Source organism: Teleopsis dalmanni, chromosome 1 (genome assembly GCF_002237135.1).
Source record: "Teleopsis dalmanni isolate 2A chromosome 1, ASM223713v2, whole genome shotgun sequence".
NCBI classification, from domain to species: domain Eukaryota; kingdom Metazoa; phylum Arthropoda; class Insecta; order Diptera; family Diopsidae; genus Teleopsis; species Teleopsis dalmanni.
In genome coordinates, this window is record NC_051846.1 from 136,978,234 (window position 1) to 136,992,294 (window position 14,061).

General features: G+C 32.6%; 2 protein-coding genes across 2 annotated transcripts; one reads left to right on the plus strand and one right to left on the minus strand.

Moving 5' to 3' along the window:
* Positions 1-1,706: 1,706 nt before the first annotated feature.
* LOC119666284 (fork head domain transcription factor slp1-like) lies at positions 1,707-2,528 on the minus strand. Its single transcript, XM_038075565.1, has one exon. The coding sequence runs from the start codon at positions 2,526-2,528 to the stop codon at positions 1,707-1,709; it is 822 nt and encodes a 273-aa protein (XP_037931493.1).
* A 5,587-nt stretch (positions 2,529-8,115) lies between these two features.
* LOC119666285 (fork head domain transcription factor slp1-like) lies at positions 8,116-10,756 on the plus strand. The gene is made up of 2 exons (XM_038075566.1): positions 8,116-8,222; positions 9,826-10,756. Exon 2 carries the CDS (start codon positions 9,848-9,850, stop codon positions 10,754-10,756), a length of 909 nt encoding a protein of 302 aa, XP_037931494.1. The 5' UTR covers positions 8,116-8,222; positions 9,826-9,847.
* The last annotated feature ends 3,305 nt before the right edge of the window (positions 10,757-14,061 follow it).

Sequence of the window (14,061 nt, forward strand, 5' to 3'; positions counted from 1 at the left end):
ATACCCTTTGATCAAAAAAGAACGAGAAGTTTAAAAAACGCAAAATTTTAATTTTTAATAATTTTCCTTATTATCGCCTTCAAAGTACTCTCCTCCTGCGGCAATACATGCATCCCAACGCTTGATCTAATTTTCCATACAAGTTTTATAGGCCGCCGAAGGTATGGCCTTTAGTTCACGCAGCAAATTCTCTTTTATGGCCTCTATGGTTTCAAAACGCATTCCTCGCAATGGCAATTTGAGTCGAGGGAAGAGGAAAAATTCACACGTTCCATATCTGGAGAGTACGGTGCTTGGTTGATGATATTGGTGGTGTTTTTGGCCAAAAACTGCGACACAACCAACGCTGTGTGAGCCCGTGCGTTATCGTGGTGTCAAATCCATGAGTTTTCCTTGCATAAATCTGGCCTTTTCTTGCGAATTGCCTCACGCAAACGACGCCTAACGGCCAAATAATACTCCTTATTGACCGTTTGACCATTTGACCGTCCAAAAGGAATGCATACTGCACCACATCACGAATATCGAAGAAAACAGTCAGCATAACCTTGATTTTCGACCGACTTTGGTGTTCTCTTTTCAGTTTCGGCTCACCTTCGAAGCACCATTCGGTCGATTGTTGTTTGGTGGCCAAATTGGTATGTCAAATTCATAGACCCATGTCTCATCACCAGTTATAATATATATGCGTTGGAAATCATCTCTTTGACCACATCACAACGAGGCTTTTTTTGAATGAATTTCAGATAAAAATCGCCACACGAAAATTTTTCGACATCTTTGTATTGTCGCCAAACAAAAACTAATCGTACGATATGCGTTAAACTTTGACAGAATATATATAATAGTGTTGCCAGCGTGAAAATAAAAATTTACCGATTTGATAAGCGTGGGAATTCAAAAAAAGAACAAATAAGTTCTTTTTTGATCACAAGGTACGCTAGTCTCTTCAGGTGCATAATACGAGTAAGACTGCAGTTTTTAAATTAAATTAAAAATAGTAAGACACAAATCGGCAGATTAAGTCAACTCACAAACATAAGTCTTATATGAAGAAAATAAAATGAAAAAGCTTCCATTGACGTCTAATTAGGGGTACCGGTATATGTTTTCCTACAGACCATTACAAAAGGTCTCTTTCTCGACTTTTTACAGTTAGTTAAAAATAGGTGGAAGTCACTCATAACCAGTATATAAACCATCGTATTCAACTTGCCTTGTATATTAAAAGACCAGATCCATGGAACTCATTAATAGAAGAATTCATACTAATATAGGCTAATTACAGTTTCTTCAGGACACTGATTTCAGGACACCACGCAGAGAAATTGCACTTCTTATTCAACACTTATTGCAAAATTTGCGGAAACCTTGTCGGAGAAATTAAAACATACTTTCTTAGTAACTTTCTTAGCACGATAAATCACAAGTAATTGTGTCCTAACTGTGTCTAGGAAGAACTATTTGTCTATACGTATATATCTCTACGTACAATTTTTCAAATAAAACCAAAAAATACTTCACTTTTTTTTGTATTTTAAAATTAGAGAACTATTTTACATTTTATGTACAATCACAAAACTTTTCAATCTACTGCGCTTACAATATAGTACAATTTAAAGTTTTAGTTTAGTTTTATAATAAATTTTACTTAACTAAATTTAATAAATATTACGAGTATAATTATGTACTTATACGAGAATTAATTACATTGAAAGTCCTCTTTGCATTATGAATTGTTGATTGTGGTACTGAACCTGTATTGACTGCTGATGGTGGAGGTGATGTTCAGCAGGAATTGGATTTGGAATCGGAATCGGAGGTTGTTGTTGAACCTGAAGTTGGTGTTGAGCGACAATTTGGTATTCAGGTGGACATTGCTGTTGAGCTAAGTGTGGGTACTGTGCTGGAAATCGATTTTGAACTGGAAGTTGGTAATTATTCCAGGCTTGTTGATTCTGAACGACAGTCTGTCGAATAAAGTGAACTTCGTCTGGAGTTGGGAAGTATACAGCGTTAGGAGTATAGTGATGATTAATCGGTATTCCATTGCTCATAATATGATGATAAGGATGCCCGTAACCATTTCCGTAGTGCAAAGTAGCTCGTGATCGCATAGCAGCAGTACGATTCATCGCAGAACTACTATGACGTCGTAAACGGCCTGTGGTTTCTCCAATTGTCAAGTCCTCAGCGGATGAATCTAATGTCCAATAGTGACCGCGTCCTGGATCATCTAATGCACGTGGTATGCGCACAAAGCATTGATTCAAGCTTAAATTGTGACGTATGGAATTTTGCCAAACGTTTCTGTTCTTTTGAAAATAAGGGAAGTTTTTTGCTATCCACTCACATATTCCGCTCAATGTCAAACGTTTCTCGGGGCTGTTGCGTATGGCCAACACGATGAGTGCACTATATGTGTATGTCGGTTTCACATCTGGTGTTGATTTGCCACTAGAGGAGGTGGATTCATCCGATGATACCTCATCTAAAGAACCAGTGTGGGTTTCACTCGTGGGTAACATGCAATTATTTTTTTCTTCTTCCAAAGAGGCCTTTTTGTCTGATAATATTGAACGAATTGAAAATTTTGATTGAAACACTGGAGCCATTTTTCAATTTATATTCCAATTACTATATTAAAAATACAAATGAAAATATATGTAGTTGCGCGAATTACGAACTCTTTACTTCTTGCAGACTGAGTTGTAAATGATGAAATTTGAGTCACTGTGTCACCTTCTTATATCTTCGAAAAATTCTACTAGTTCACTGAAGATCGACACATTTACAAATGTTTTCAATCGATAGATTAAGCACGAAAATGCACTGCTAAACGGGAATTAGCAAAATATTTTTGCAAATTTCGCTCAAAAACAATTGGGAAAATAAGAGGATTAGTAAATACTCTTCATATATTAATGCTTCTAAATATTACAAGACCAAATACTAGTTAAAACATACGCGCAACTGCATTTAAGCCCACAAGTACATCGTCCCACATACCGCCTTGATGTTCTGCCTACTACACTAAATACGAAAAGGGTTAAGAAAAGGGCAATAAAAGGTCAATGGAATCCTTCCTATTCATTCATTATACCCAATGATATATACTAAGCATAATCCGTTGTTTTTGACGCTTCGTAGCTGACCTAAGTTTCATATTCTTAAAACTTAGTCTAAATTTACCTGTGATGACGCGCGTTTGCTCAAATTTTCCACATTTTTCTTATATTGTGCGTTAATCCATTTTCTTTAATTTGCTCTTTTGTCTTTTCTGCACTATTCCCCCTGCAGCCACCTTAATTCTTCTATAATATTCCACAATCTCAATAACCTGCAACTCAAAGTGAAAGGGTTAAGAAAGTGAACATTTTAAGGACAGTAGATTAAGTCAATGCCAGGAAAATTTCAAACTAATTTTGAAAAGCTAATACTTTTTTTAATTGTTAGTTTTGTGGTGCAGATTTGCTTCCATAACTACTTATGTTATACTTAAAGGATTTTTCCAAATATTTTAAGGATAAACGTTCCTAATCTTTTTTTATAAAAACACTCCTTAACATATTTGAGATGAATACTTTAACATAGCGAGAGATAATCATATTAACCAAGTATCTCATTCCTAATATAATAAAATGGTAGACTGATATTTTAATAATCCGGTTTTTTGTTTTGTAACCAACTTTAAAACAAAGCTAATACATCCATACAAAAGTTTAGATTATTTTCAATTGAATCTGAACAGTATCCTACTAATAATGCAATTTGGGCAAAACATTTCTATTCCAACTCTACAGTATTTTCTTTAAATAATCATCATCCTTTATATTCATATTGTTATATTAGGGGTCTTTATTCTGTCTTGCAAAGTTATTACAAGGTGCACGAAATGCAAGAATGCTATACTAATATTGTAAGAGTGCAAGAATACCTCTGTTGCAGAATTGCAACATCGAAATGAAACAGCTGTTTTTGCAGCATACCACATCCACGTGAGAAGCAACAGATGTTCCTTTACCACTGCTTTGTTCCTTTTTGTTTAGTTGCAAGCATATATAGTATGCATGGGCTTAGGTAATAGCAAGATTGCAAGCAATTGCAAGTAACTTTTTGTGTATATTCTATTCCAAGTTCTCACAATCTGTGCATTTCGTGCACCTTACAATGAGTTTGCAAGACAAAGTAAATACCTGTATTAATTTGCTAAAATTATTTAGTAAAAATTAAATTTACTTCGAATAAATCCATCAATATTTGCAAATGAAATTTTCGGTTTCACACTATTATTATCATCCTATTTACTATTTTGTCTATGATATAACATTATCAAAAAATTAAAAATTTTAGTCTATATATCAGATTTATAATCCGATAGTTAAAAATTGTCATTATATTTTTAATTCCGTTAAGAATATTTTAAATATTTTTATTAGAATTATTTTTTCAATTTCGATAAAAATTTTATATGTGACAATTCTAATTTACATGTGAATATTGTTGTAATAACATCTACTTTACATAAACATGTCTCAAACGACTCTTCCATTCATAGACTTAAGGCAATCTGTACATTAGTTACTCCACACAGTATTCAAAACGGTCAAATGAATGAGCCGAGATAAATCGAATTCTTGCATGCTCCCTTTTGGCGTTAGTTCATTCCTAGTATTTAGAAAACCGAGTCACTAATACCATATAAAGCTGCTATAAAACGGAATGGCTCCAAAGAGAGGATGTATGCTGTTATTTCTAATATTTTCACGAAACACTAATACAGAAAATTGTGATTCACAAAAGCCATATACTACTATATTTCTATCCAAAAAACCGAATCAACGAAATTTTAAACAACGTCCAACCTATATTGCGGCACAAGATTGGCACTTGTTGTTTTGTGTTTTCCTCCTACTAAAAATATTTGGAATAGTACAATCTCATGAGCAGCCTCCAAATAGGTGCACGTATCGCAGGAATGGGCGACAACGCCAAATCAAAACCAAAAGACGCACGTTGCTTTGTTTTGGTTCGTGAAGCCTCCGGCGTGGAAAAGCTTCTGTCGCTTAACGCTAATAACAGCGTTCATTGTGGTTGTGTCTGCCAAACAAGTTGCAATCTCTGTCTTCAATGACTTCGATGCGAGTTTCCACTCGAAACATTTTGGGTGTGTGCTTGAAATCATTTGGTTGAAGGTGGACTAAATATGAGACCATATGCAACCATTTCCCAACGGCGGCAAATGCTAAAATGCTGCACGTTATAAGCACAACTTATATTTTTATTTAAAGTGAATATGCGGTTTGCTCGATAAGTTTTACATCGTCGTAATTTCTCCAGTAGGCATTTTTAAGAAAATTAGAAAATAAAGGAGTATTGTACTTAATCAAAATTATCAAATCAAAATTGATACTCAATCAAGCCAATAAAAATTGCTTAAAACGTTGCATATATGTAAAAAGTTGAGGATAGTAATAGTTTGTAATTTTGTACTTAACTAATATAACAAGAAACTGAACAATGAAAAGTATCTTAATTTTCATTATTAGAAGAAATTATTAACTCAACGTAATGACAACAAAATGAATTGTAACTCACCCAATGGTGGTATCATTAACACAGACTATTTATTACTTACTTCATCTATCGACTATTAACAGCTGTGTAATACTCCAATCACAATATGTGATTAATTTGGATTCTGAGGCTTTTATTTTTAAGAATTTATGTTATATTTCTCATTATTAATTAAAACAGAATACCAATCTGAAGACTATACGATAATATCAAAAAAATTGTGATACAATAAATAATCAACTTTTCGAGTTTTGTTGTGACCATTATAGTCGAGTTCCTTTTGAACTTGACTATTATCTATGAAATGCATGGTTGTTTTTGTTATGACCAACTAATTAACTATTTACCTTTCAATGCAGAACGGATTCATCCATTTTGAATCCCTTCTGCCGCAGTTTTTTCAAACCATATTTTGCAACACTGTCAATTTACTTATATATGCGCTATGGTTAGAGATATGTTAGGAATAACATAGGCACTGAATTGCCACCAGTTCCAAAATTACAACAGTTCGTATCGTAAGCCTTGACCACACAAAACGAAAACTTGCGACGTTGATGTCGCATATTCCAGCATCCTGCACTAGATATATTGCTTTAATTTCCTATTTAAGGGCTAATTTAAAATTTTAGCATCTATATTCATAAAATTGAAATGCTATCCCTTGATAAGTATATCAATTGACAATGGTTTAACCAAATTTACTAATTTTTCTAGGATATGTTTGCTGTGGACCGAGTAAGGTTCTTAGAGAACGAAAAATTGGTAACGTTACCGGAAATTTGGAACGTTCCAAACTGAAACTATTTTTGTTTACAGGTCGTTTATGTTGTAATTCAAATTTGTCCCCAGAATACTGTATCGGTCTGAATATCATTCATATTATGAATATCTCTAAGTAAAATGATTCCAAACAGGCTATGAAAATTTTGCTTGATGGTATTTTTTAAGGTTGCCGCCATATAACAATTTTTATAGAATCAAATTTTTTCTAACTGCTGCATTTAACGGTACATTATGTGACACATATAAAAAGCCTGCAAGCATTTGGAATTGTTAAAAATGACTTAGGGGTAATACCTTCCGATATAAATATTGCTATCATACATAAATATTGCTATCGTAACATACCTTCTATCGAAACGGATTTATTTTCATAAGATCTAATTTTTAGGATCTAAAATAGGGTTTATTCTTTTGCATATTTTTATCAAAAAGTTTGCATCACAGAATGACGCTAAGCTTCGGGAATATTTTCCTTTAAATCTGGTATGGCTTGTTATCATACACTTCTATTAGCAAGCAAAAATTGAGCACTGCTTTCTATGAGGAAATGATACTTTAAATTACGTTCTGAAAGATTCTATAGTATAAAGGATATAGTGGCAAGAAATTTTATTTCGTCGAAAATTAGGAAAACTCAACAAAATGTATAGTCTATTTAACTTTGTCCTAAGTATATTCATTCCATTATATTAAATTATTTAGCCCATAAAACGTTTTTAAAACATTTCCAGTATAAAAGCATCGTGCCAACAACGAAGTCAACATTTAAATAGAATAAATAGAACTCATAGAGTATGTAATATCGTTTAAATAAAATAGACATTGAGTGGATAAGCTAATAACTAACATACGTTATCATAGCACATCCACGACCTGAAAAAAAAATTGTACCATTAGAAGAATGGTTCTTTTTGGGAATAGACGAGATAGAAGAAGATATTAAGAAGAAACTAATGAGTTGATTGATAAAAATAAAACTTAATTTTTTTTGTAATTTAAAATTATGACATAATACTAAACAACCTAAAAATAATGAGAAATTATATTCTTTTTGACAAAAATAGTAGTCAGCGACAGAGTAACGTGCGTCTTTCGGTTTTGATTTGGCGTTGTCGCCCATTCCTGCGATACGTGCACCTATTTGAAGGCTGCTCATGAGATTGTACTATTCCAAATATTTTTAGTAGGAGGAAAACACAAAACAACAAGTGCCAATCTTGTGCCGCAATATAGGTTGGACGTTGTTTAAAATTTCGTTGATTCGGTTTTTTGGATAGAAATATAGTAGTATATGGCTTTTGTGAATCACAATTTTCTGTATTAGTGTTTCGTGAAAATATTAGAAATAACAGCATACATCCTCTCTTTGGAGCCATTCCGTTTTATAGCAGCTTTATATGGTATTAGTGACTCGGTTTTCTAAATACTAGGAATGAACTAACGCCAAAAGGGAGCATGCAAGAATTCGATTTATCTCGGCTCATTCATTTGACCGTTTTGAATACTGTGTGGAGTAACTAATGTACAGATTGCCTTAAGTCTATGAATGGAAGAGTCGTTTGAGACATGTTTATGTAAAGTAGATGTTATTACAACAATATTCACATGTAAATTAGAATTGTCACATATAAAATTTTTATCGAAATTGAAAAAATAATTCTAATAAAAATATTTAAAATATTCTTAACGGAATTAAAAATATAATGACAATTTTTAACTATCGGATTATAAATCTGATATATAGACTAAAATTTTTAATTTTTTGATAATGTTATATCATAGACAAAATAGTAAATAGGATGATAATAATAGTGTGAAACCGAAAATTTCATTTGCAAATATTGATGGATTTATTCGAAGTAAATTTAATTTTTACTAAATAATTTTAGCAAATTAATACAGGTATTTACTTTGTCTTGCAAACTCATTGTAAGGTGCACGAAATGCACAGATTGTGAGAACTTGGAATAGAATATACACAAAAAGTTACTTGCAATTGCTTGCAATCTTGCTATTACCTAAGCCCATGCATACTATATATGCTTGCAACTAAACAAAAAGGAACAAAGCAGTGGTAAAGGAACATCTGTTGCTTCTCACGTGGATGTGGTATGCTGCAAAAACAGCTGTTTCATTTCGATGTTGCAATTCTGCAACAGAGGTATTCTTGCACTCTTACAATATTAGTATAGCATTCTTGCATTTCGTGCACCTTGTAATAACTTTGCAAGACAGAATAAAGACCCCTAATATAACAATATGAATATAAAGGATGATGATTATTTAAAGAAAATACTGTAGAGTTGGAATAGAAATGTTTTGCCCAAATTGCATTATTAGTAGGATACTGTTCAGATTCAATTGAAAATAATCTAAACTTTTGTATGGATGTATTAGTTTTGTTTTAAAGTTGGTTACAAAACAAAAAACCGGATTATTAAAATATCAGTCTACCATTTTATTATATTAGGGATGAGATACTTGGTTAATATGATTATCTCTCGCTATGTTAAAGTATTCATCTCAAATATGTTAAGGAGTGTTTTTATAAAAAAAGATTAGGAACATTTTATCCTTAAAATATTTGGAAAAATCCTTTAAGTATAACATAAGTAGTTATGGAAGCAAATCTGCACCACAAAACTAACAATTAAAAAAAGTATTAGCTTTTCAAAATTAGTTTGAAATTTTCCTGGCATTGACTTAATCTACTGTCCTTAAAATGTTCACTTTCTTAACCCTTTCACTTTGAGTTGCAGGTTATTGAGATTGTGGAATATTATAGAAGAATTAAGGTGGCTGCAGGGGGAATAGTGCAGAAAAGACAAAAGAGCAAATTAAAGAAAATGGATTAACGCACAATATAAGAAAAATGTGGAAAATTTGAGCAAACGCGCGTCATCACAGGTAAATTTAGACTAAGTTTTAAGAATATGAAACTTAGGTCAGCTACGAAGCGTCAAAAACAACGGATTATGCTTAGTATATATCATTGGGTATAATGAATGAATAGGAAGGATTCCATTGACCTTTTATTGCCCTTTTCTTAACCCTTTTCGTATTTAGTGTAGTAGGCAGAACATCAAGGCGGTATGTGGGACGATGTACTTGTGGGCTTAAATGCAGTTGCGCGTATGTTTTAACTAGTATTTGGTCTTGTAATATATAGAAGCATTAATATATGAAGAGTATTTACTAATCCTCTTATTTTCCCAATTGTTTTTGAGCGAAAATTGCAAAAATATTTTGCTAATTTCCGTTTAGCAGTGCATTTTCGTGCTTAATCTATCGATTGAAAACATTTGTAAATGTGTCGATCTTCAGTGCACTGGTAGAATTTTTCGAAGATATAAGAAGGTGACACAGTGACTCAAATTTCATCATTTACAACTCAGTCTGCAAGAAGTAAAGAGTTCGTAATTCGCGCAACTACATATATTTTCATTTGTATTTTTAATATAGTAATTGGAATATAAATTGAAAAATGGCTCCAGTGTTTCAATCAAAATTTTCAATTCGTTCAATATTATCAGACAAAAAGGCCTCTTTGGAAGAAGGAAAAAATAATTGTATGTTACCCAGGAGTGAAACCCACACTGGTTCTTTAGATGAGGTATCATCGGATGAATCCACCTCCTCTAGTGGCAAATCAACACCAGATGTGAAACCGACATACACATATAGTGCACTCATCGTGTTGGCCATACGCAACAGCCCCGAGAAACGTTTGACACTGAGCGGAATATGTGAGTGGATAGCAAAAAACTTCCCTTATTTTCAAAAGAACAGAAACGTTTGGCAAAATTCCATACGTCACAATTTAAGCTTGAATCAATGCTTTGTGCGCATACCACGTGCATTAGATGATCCAGGACGCGGTCACTATTGGACATTAGATTCATCCGCTGAGGACTTGACAATTGGAGAAACCACAGGCCGTTTACGACGTCATAGTAGTTCTGCGATGAATCGTACTGCTGCTATGCGATCACGAGCTACTTTGCACTACGGAAATGGTTACGGACATCCTTATCATCATATTATGAGCAATGGAATACCGTTTAATCATCACTATACTCCTAACGCTGTATACTTCCCAACTCCAGACGAAGTTCACTTAATTCGACAGACTGTCGTTCAGAATCAACAAGCCTGGAATAATTACCAACTTCCAGTTCAAAATCAATTTCCAGCACAGTACCCACACTTAGCTCAACAGCAATGTCCACCTGAATACCGAATTGTCGCTCAACATCAACTTCAGGTTCAACAACAACCTCCGATTCCGATTCCAAATCCAATTCCTGCTGAACATCACCTCCACCATCAGCAGTCAATACAGGTTCAGTACCACAATCAACAATTCATAATGCAAAGAGGACTTTCAATGTAATTAATTCTCGTATAAGTACATAATTATACTCGTAATATTTATTAAATTTAGTTAAGTAAAATTTATTATAAAACTAAACTAAAACTTTAAATTGTACTATATTGTAAGCGCAGTAGATTGAAAAGTTTTGTGATTGTACATAAAATGTAAAATAGTTCTCTAATTTTAAAATACAAAAAAAAGTGAAGTATTATTTGGGTTTTTTTTTAAAAAATTATTAATTTATTATTTGCATAGGTAGGTTGGTTGAGAAATAAATTTAGGCTTTATAAACAGGATCATGTTTTACTAAAATAATATGTATAATACAATAGTAATACTCAGTACGATAGTTTCACATGTGTGGTACTGTGACATTTTTTAAAATGGAATTTTTTGGAACTAATGAAAGTTATCGTGATTTAGATTAAACAAAAATTTATTTGTAAATTTTTAAATCTTATTTTAAATTTTAAATTAAATTAAATATAAAAATTTAATTCCAAAAATTTTCAATTGTGTGTGATTGCACTAGATTGTGTTCTTTATTATGGATGTGATGGTATTGCACTAGAGCAAAGATATTATCATTAAGTTCGGGAACTTCGCACTAGGGCGCCTACGTCGACGTAATGTACGTTATGTATAGATACAGTTATGAATGTCAGTAGATTTGAGTATATCTAGGTATACTCGTATGTTTATAAAATAATATACTTTTGGTTTAAGGGACAATATTTAATCATTCGAATTGTGGTAAGAACACGAAAAGATTTGAGATGTGCAATTGATTTTTAAGAAAACAATAACATCTTTATATATTTTGTCAAATAAAAAATCTGTATTGTAAAGATATTAAACAGGGACGGTATATGCCTATATACAATGGATTGATGTCACAAAATTTGACATAGTCTGTACTAAATAAAAACCGTCGATATTATGGAAATTATATGTGATATCGTATACACAATAAATTACGATAGGTGTAGAATTTTAGTTCAGTTAGAAACTGTTATGTCCCATCGTTACATATAAAATATAGCTTAACTAACACAAATTGGAAGTACCTTCTTTTTGTTTGAGAACAAATGATATTACAAATTAACAAACGCCAATATATATAAAATCAGTCATTTTTACTGAGCGGACGATGTGTTTCTATTCCTGATATGTTCTGTGATATTTAATTTCCAGTTTAAAAGAGTATTATATTATTAACGACTTTATCATTTTTTAACATTTTAGTTGTAATTGCAATTTGTTTCAGCATACAATCCAATCTAATGCCATGCTCTAATCAGTTTGAAATATTACAATAAATAAATGTAGTTACAAATAAGAATCATTAACTTTAATAAAATGTTTATAATACTATAAGAGATAAAGGTTTGTATCCTATCCAACTTCATTCATTGCTGTTTTTCCTTTTCAATAACATAATACACTGTAACTCCATACTGCAATATAACTCCATAAAGTTTACACGATTAATTAAAAGACTTATTTAATAATAAATAAATGTAAGCCATCAAAGAACAAATTAAATTAATTTAATAATTTTTTTTTTTAAGAAATTGAATTTTAAAAAAATGTAACAGCAACCATTACGAAAGAGCAAATTTTGATCCGGAAATTAACAAGTAGCGATCAGTCACCGCCTCACCTGCGCCTTGCTGAGCCGGTTCGCATCATCATTATTGCAGCTGTACCGTAGATTGCACTTCGACAATTATTGCGTTAATGCAGCTACACAAAAATAAAATGTGCTTAAATTATAAGCAAATAAAAATCGTTTCTTGCCCACTGATCCGCGGATCAATTTCAGTTTGCCTTAGAATTGCCAGATCTTACGCGAAATTGCGGTGCTGGAGCGGCACAAATTTCGTGGCCAGGCTTATAATTGGTTCTTCTTACGCTTCTCATTACCGTTTTAAACACACGGCAGCGGCGGTGTGAGCAGTTTTTATTCAAAATTTTGCAATTTTTGTGTTATTAAGCAAGCGCGGCGAAAGCCAGGAGTACGTTTTACTTGTTCTTCGCATTTTGTCAATATCCTTAGAACCGCCGCAGTAGCTTTAAATTAAGCGAGCAATTGTTTCAGGTTAATGCACAATAGTCGCATAACAGTAATTGGAAATGGATTTAATACTGCGTTACAGCATAATCGACCAGTAAGTGACTTAGTAATTGCTTTCCTGAATACGGATTGCCCGTATCCATGGCTTTGTATCTGCTCATTAAATTCGTTTAGTTTAAAGTTTTTTAGAGTCAATATTACGATCGAAAGGTGTGTGTCTGTTACAATGTTTTTTAGACCATGTTTTCATTGAGTGCTTTGAGGTCATTTAAACTTCTTTGTCTTTACTGATACGACTAGGCAACGTTAAAGGATCTTTTTCCAAAATATTCATTCAGCATTTATAAAAACAAAATAAAATTCTTGCTTTTAACTGAAGAAAACACTTTATTTATTGATTACAAAGTTTGAAGCAATATTTCATATGTCCACTGGTTGTTTTAAATGATCAGTATCCAAGGGTCCAGGTTACTGACCATATAATAATCCATAATTAATTAGTAGTGTAGAATACACTGCTTAAAAGTCATAAACTATTGTACTTCTTATAAGTGGAAGGACACGTAGAAGTCCATCGTTTTTATTTTTTTCTACGAAATTTAGCTAATACGATGCTAAATGAAATTGTAAAGATTATTATATTGAATTCCTTTTCAACTTAGTTAGTATCTATTGTAGTGTGTACATGCTTTGGATACCGCTTCGTTCATGTTATCAAATTTACCTGCTTCCATTACCAGTTTAACTCGTTCATGGTTGCAGTTCTTCTTCATTCCTTTGACAGCTGTTTGAGTTGCATATTTGTATGCTATTTCCATAGGTATTCCATCCGAAATATAGGTACCTTCATAGGCACATTTAGGGAGTTCTTCAATATCTTTTGTGTAGAGGTTTGCAGACTTATTATGCTGCTTTATATTCATAATGTTTGCAGATACTACTTTGACCGATTCTCCTTTTACGGTATTACGTAGTCTACATGTAATGGCCGTGGGAGTTGTTTCGTTGGTTGAAGGGTTTTCTGTTTTCACCAGGCTTACCAGGCAATAGCATCATGACCTTCTATAAAAGACTCTACTCACCGTAATGAGATTATAAATGATGTTAGGGTTTCTGGTTGATTTTAGAGGCTATATTCAGGAACTTAAATGCTGCTATCGGCATTTTGTTATTTTGTTATTATTGTTATAAAAAGCAAATAACGATTCTGCCAGTTTAAAAATTTTAAATCCTGTGCAGTGAAACA

Coding starts and splice junctions, on each gene's coding strand:
- LOC119666284 (XM_038075565.1), bottom strand. CDS start 2,528: ATGTTACCCACGAGTGAAACCCACACTGGTTCTTTAGATGAGGTATCA.
- LOC119666285 (XM_038075566.1), top strand. CDS start 9,848: ATGGCTCCAGTGTTTCAATCAAAATTTTCAATTCGTTCAATATTATCA.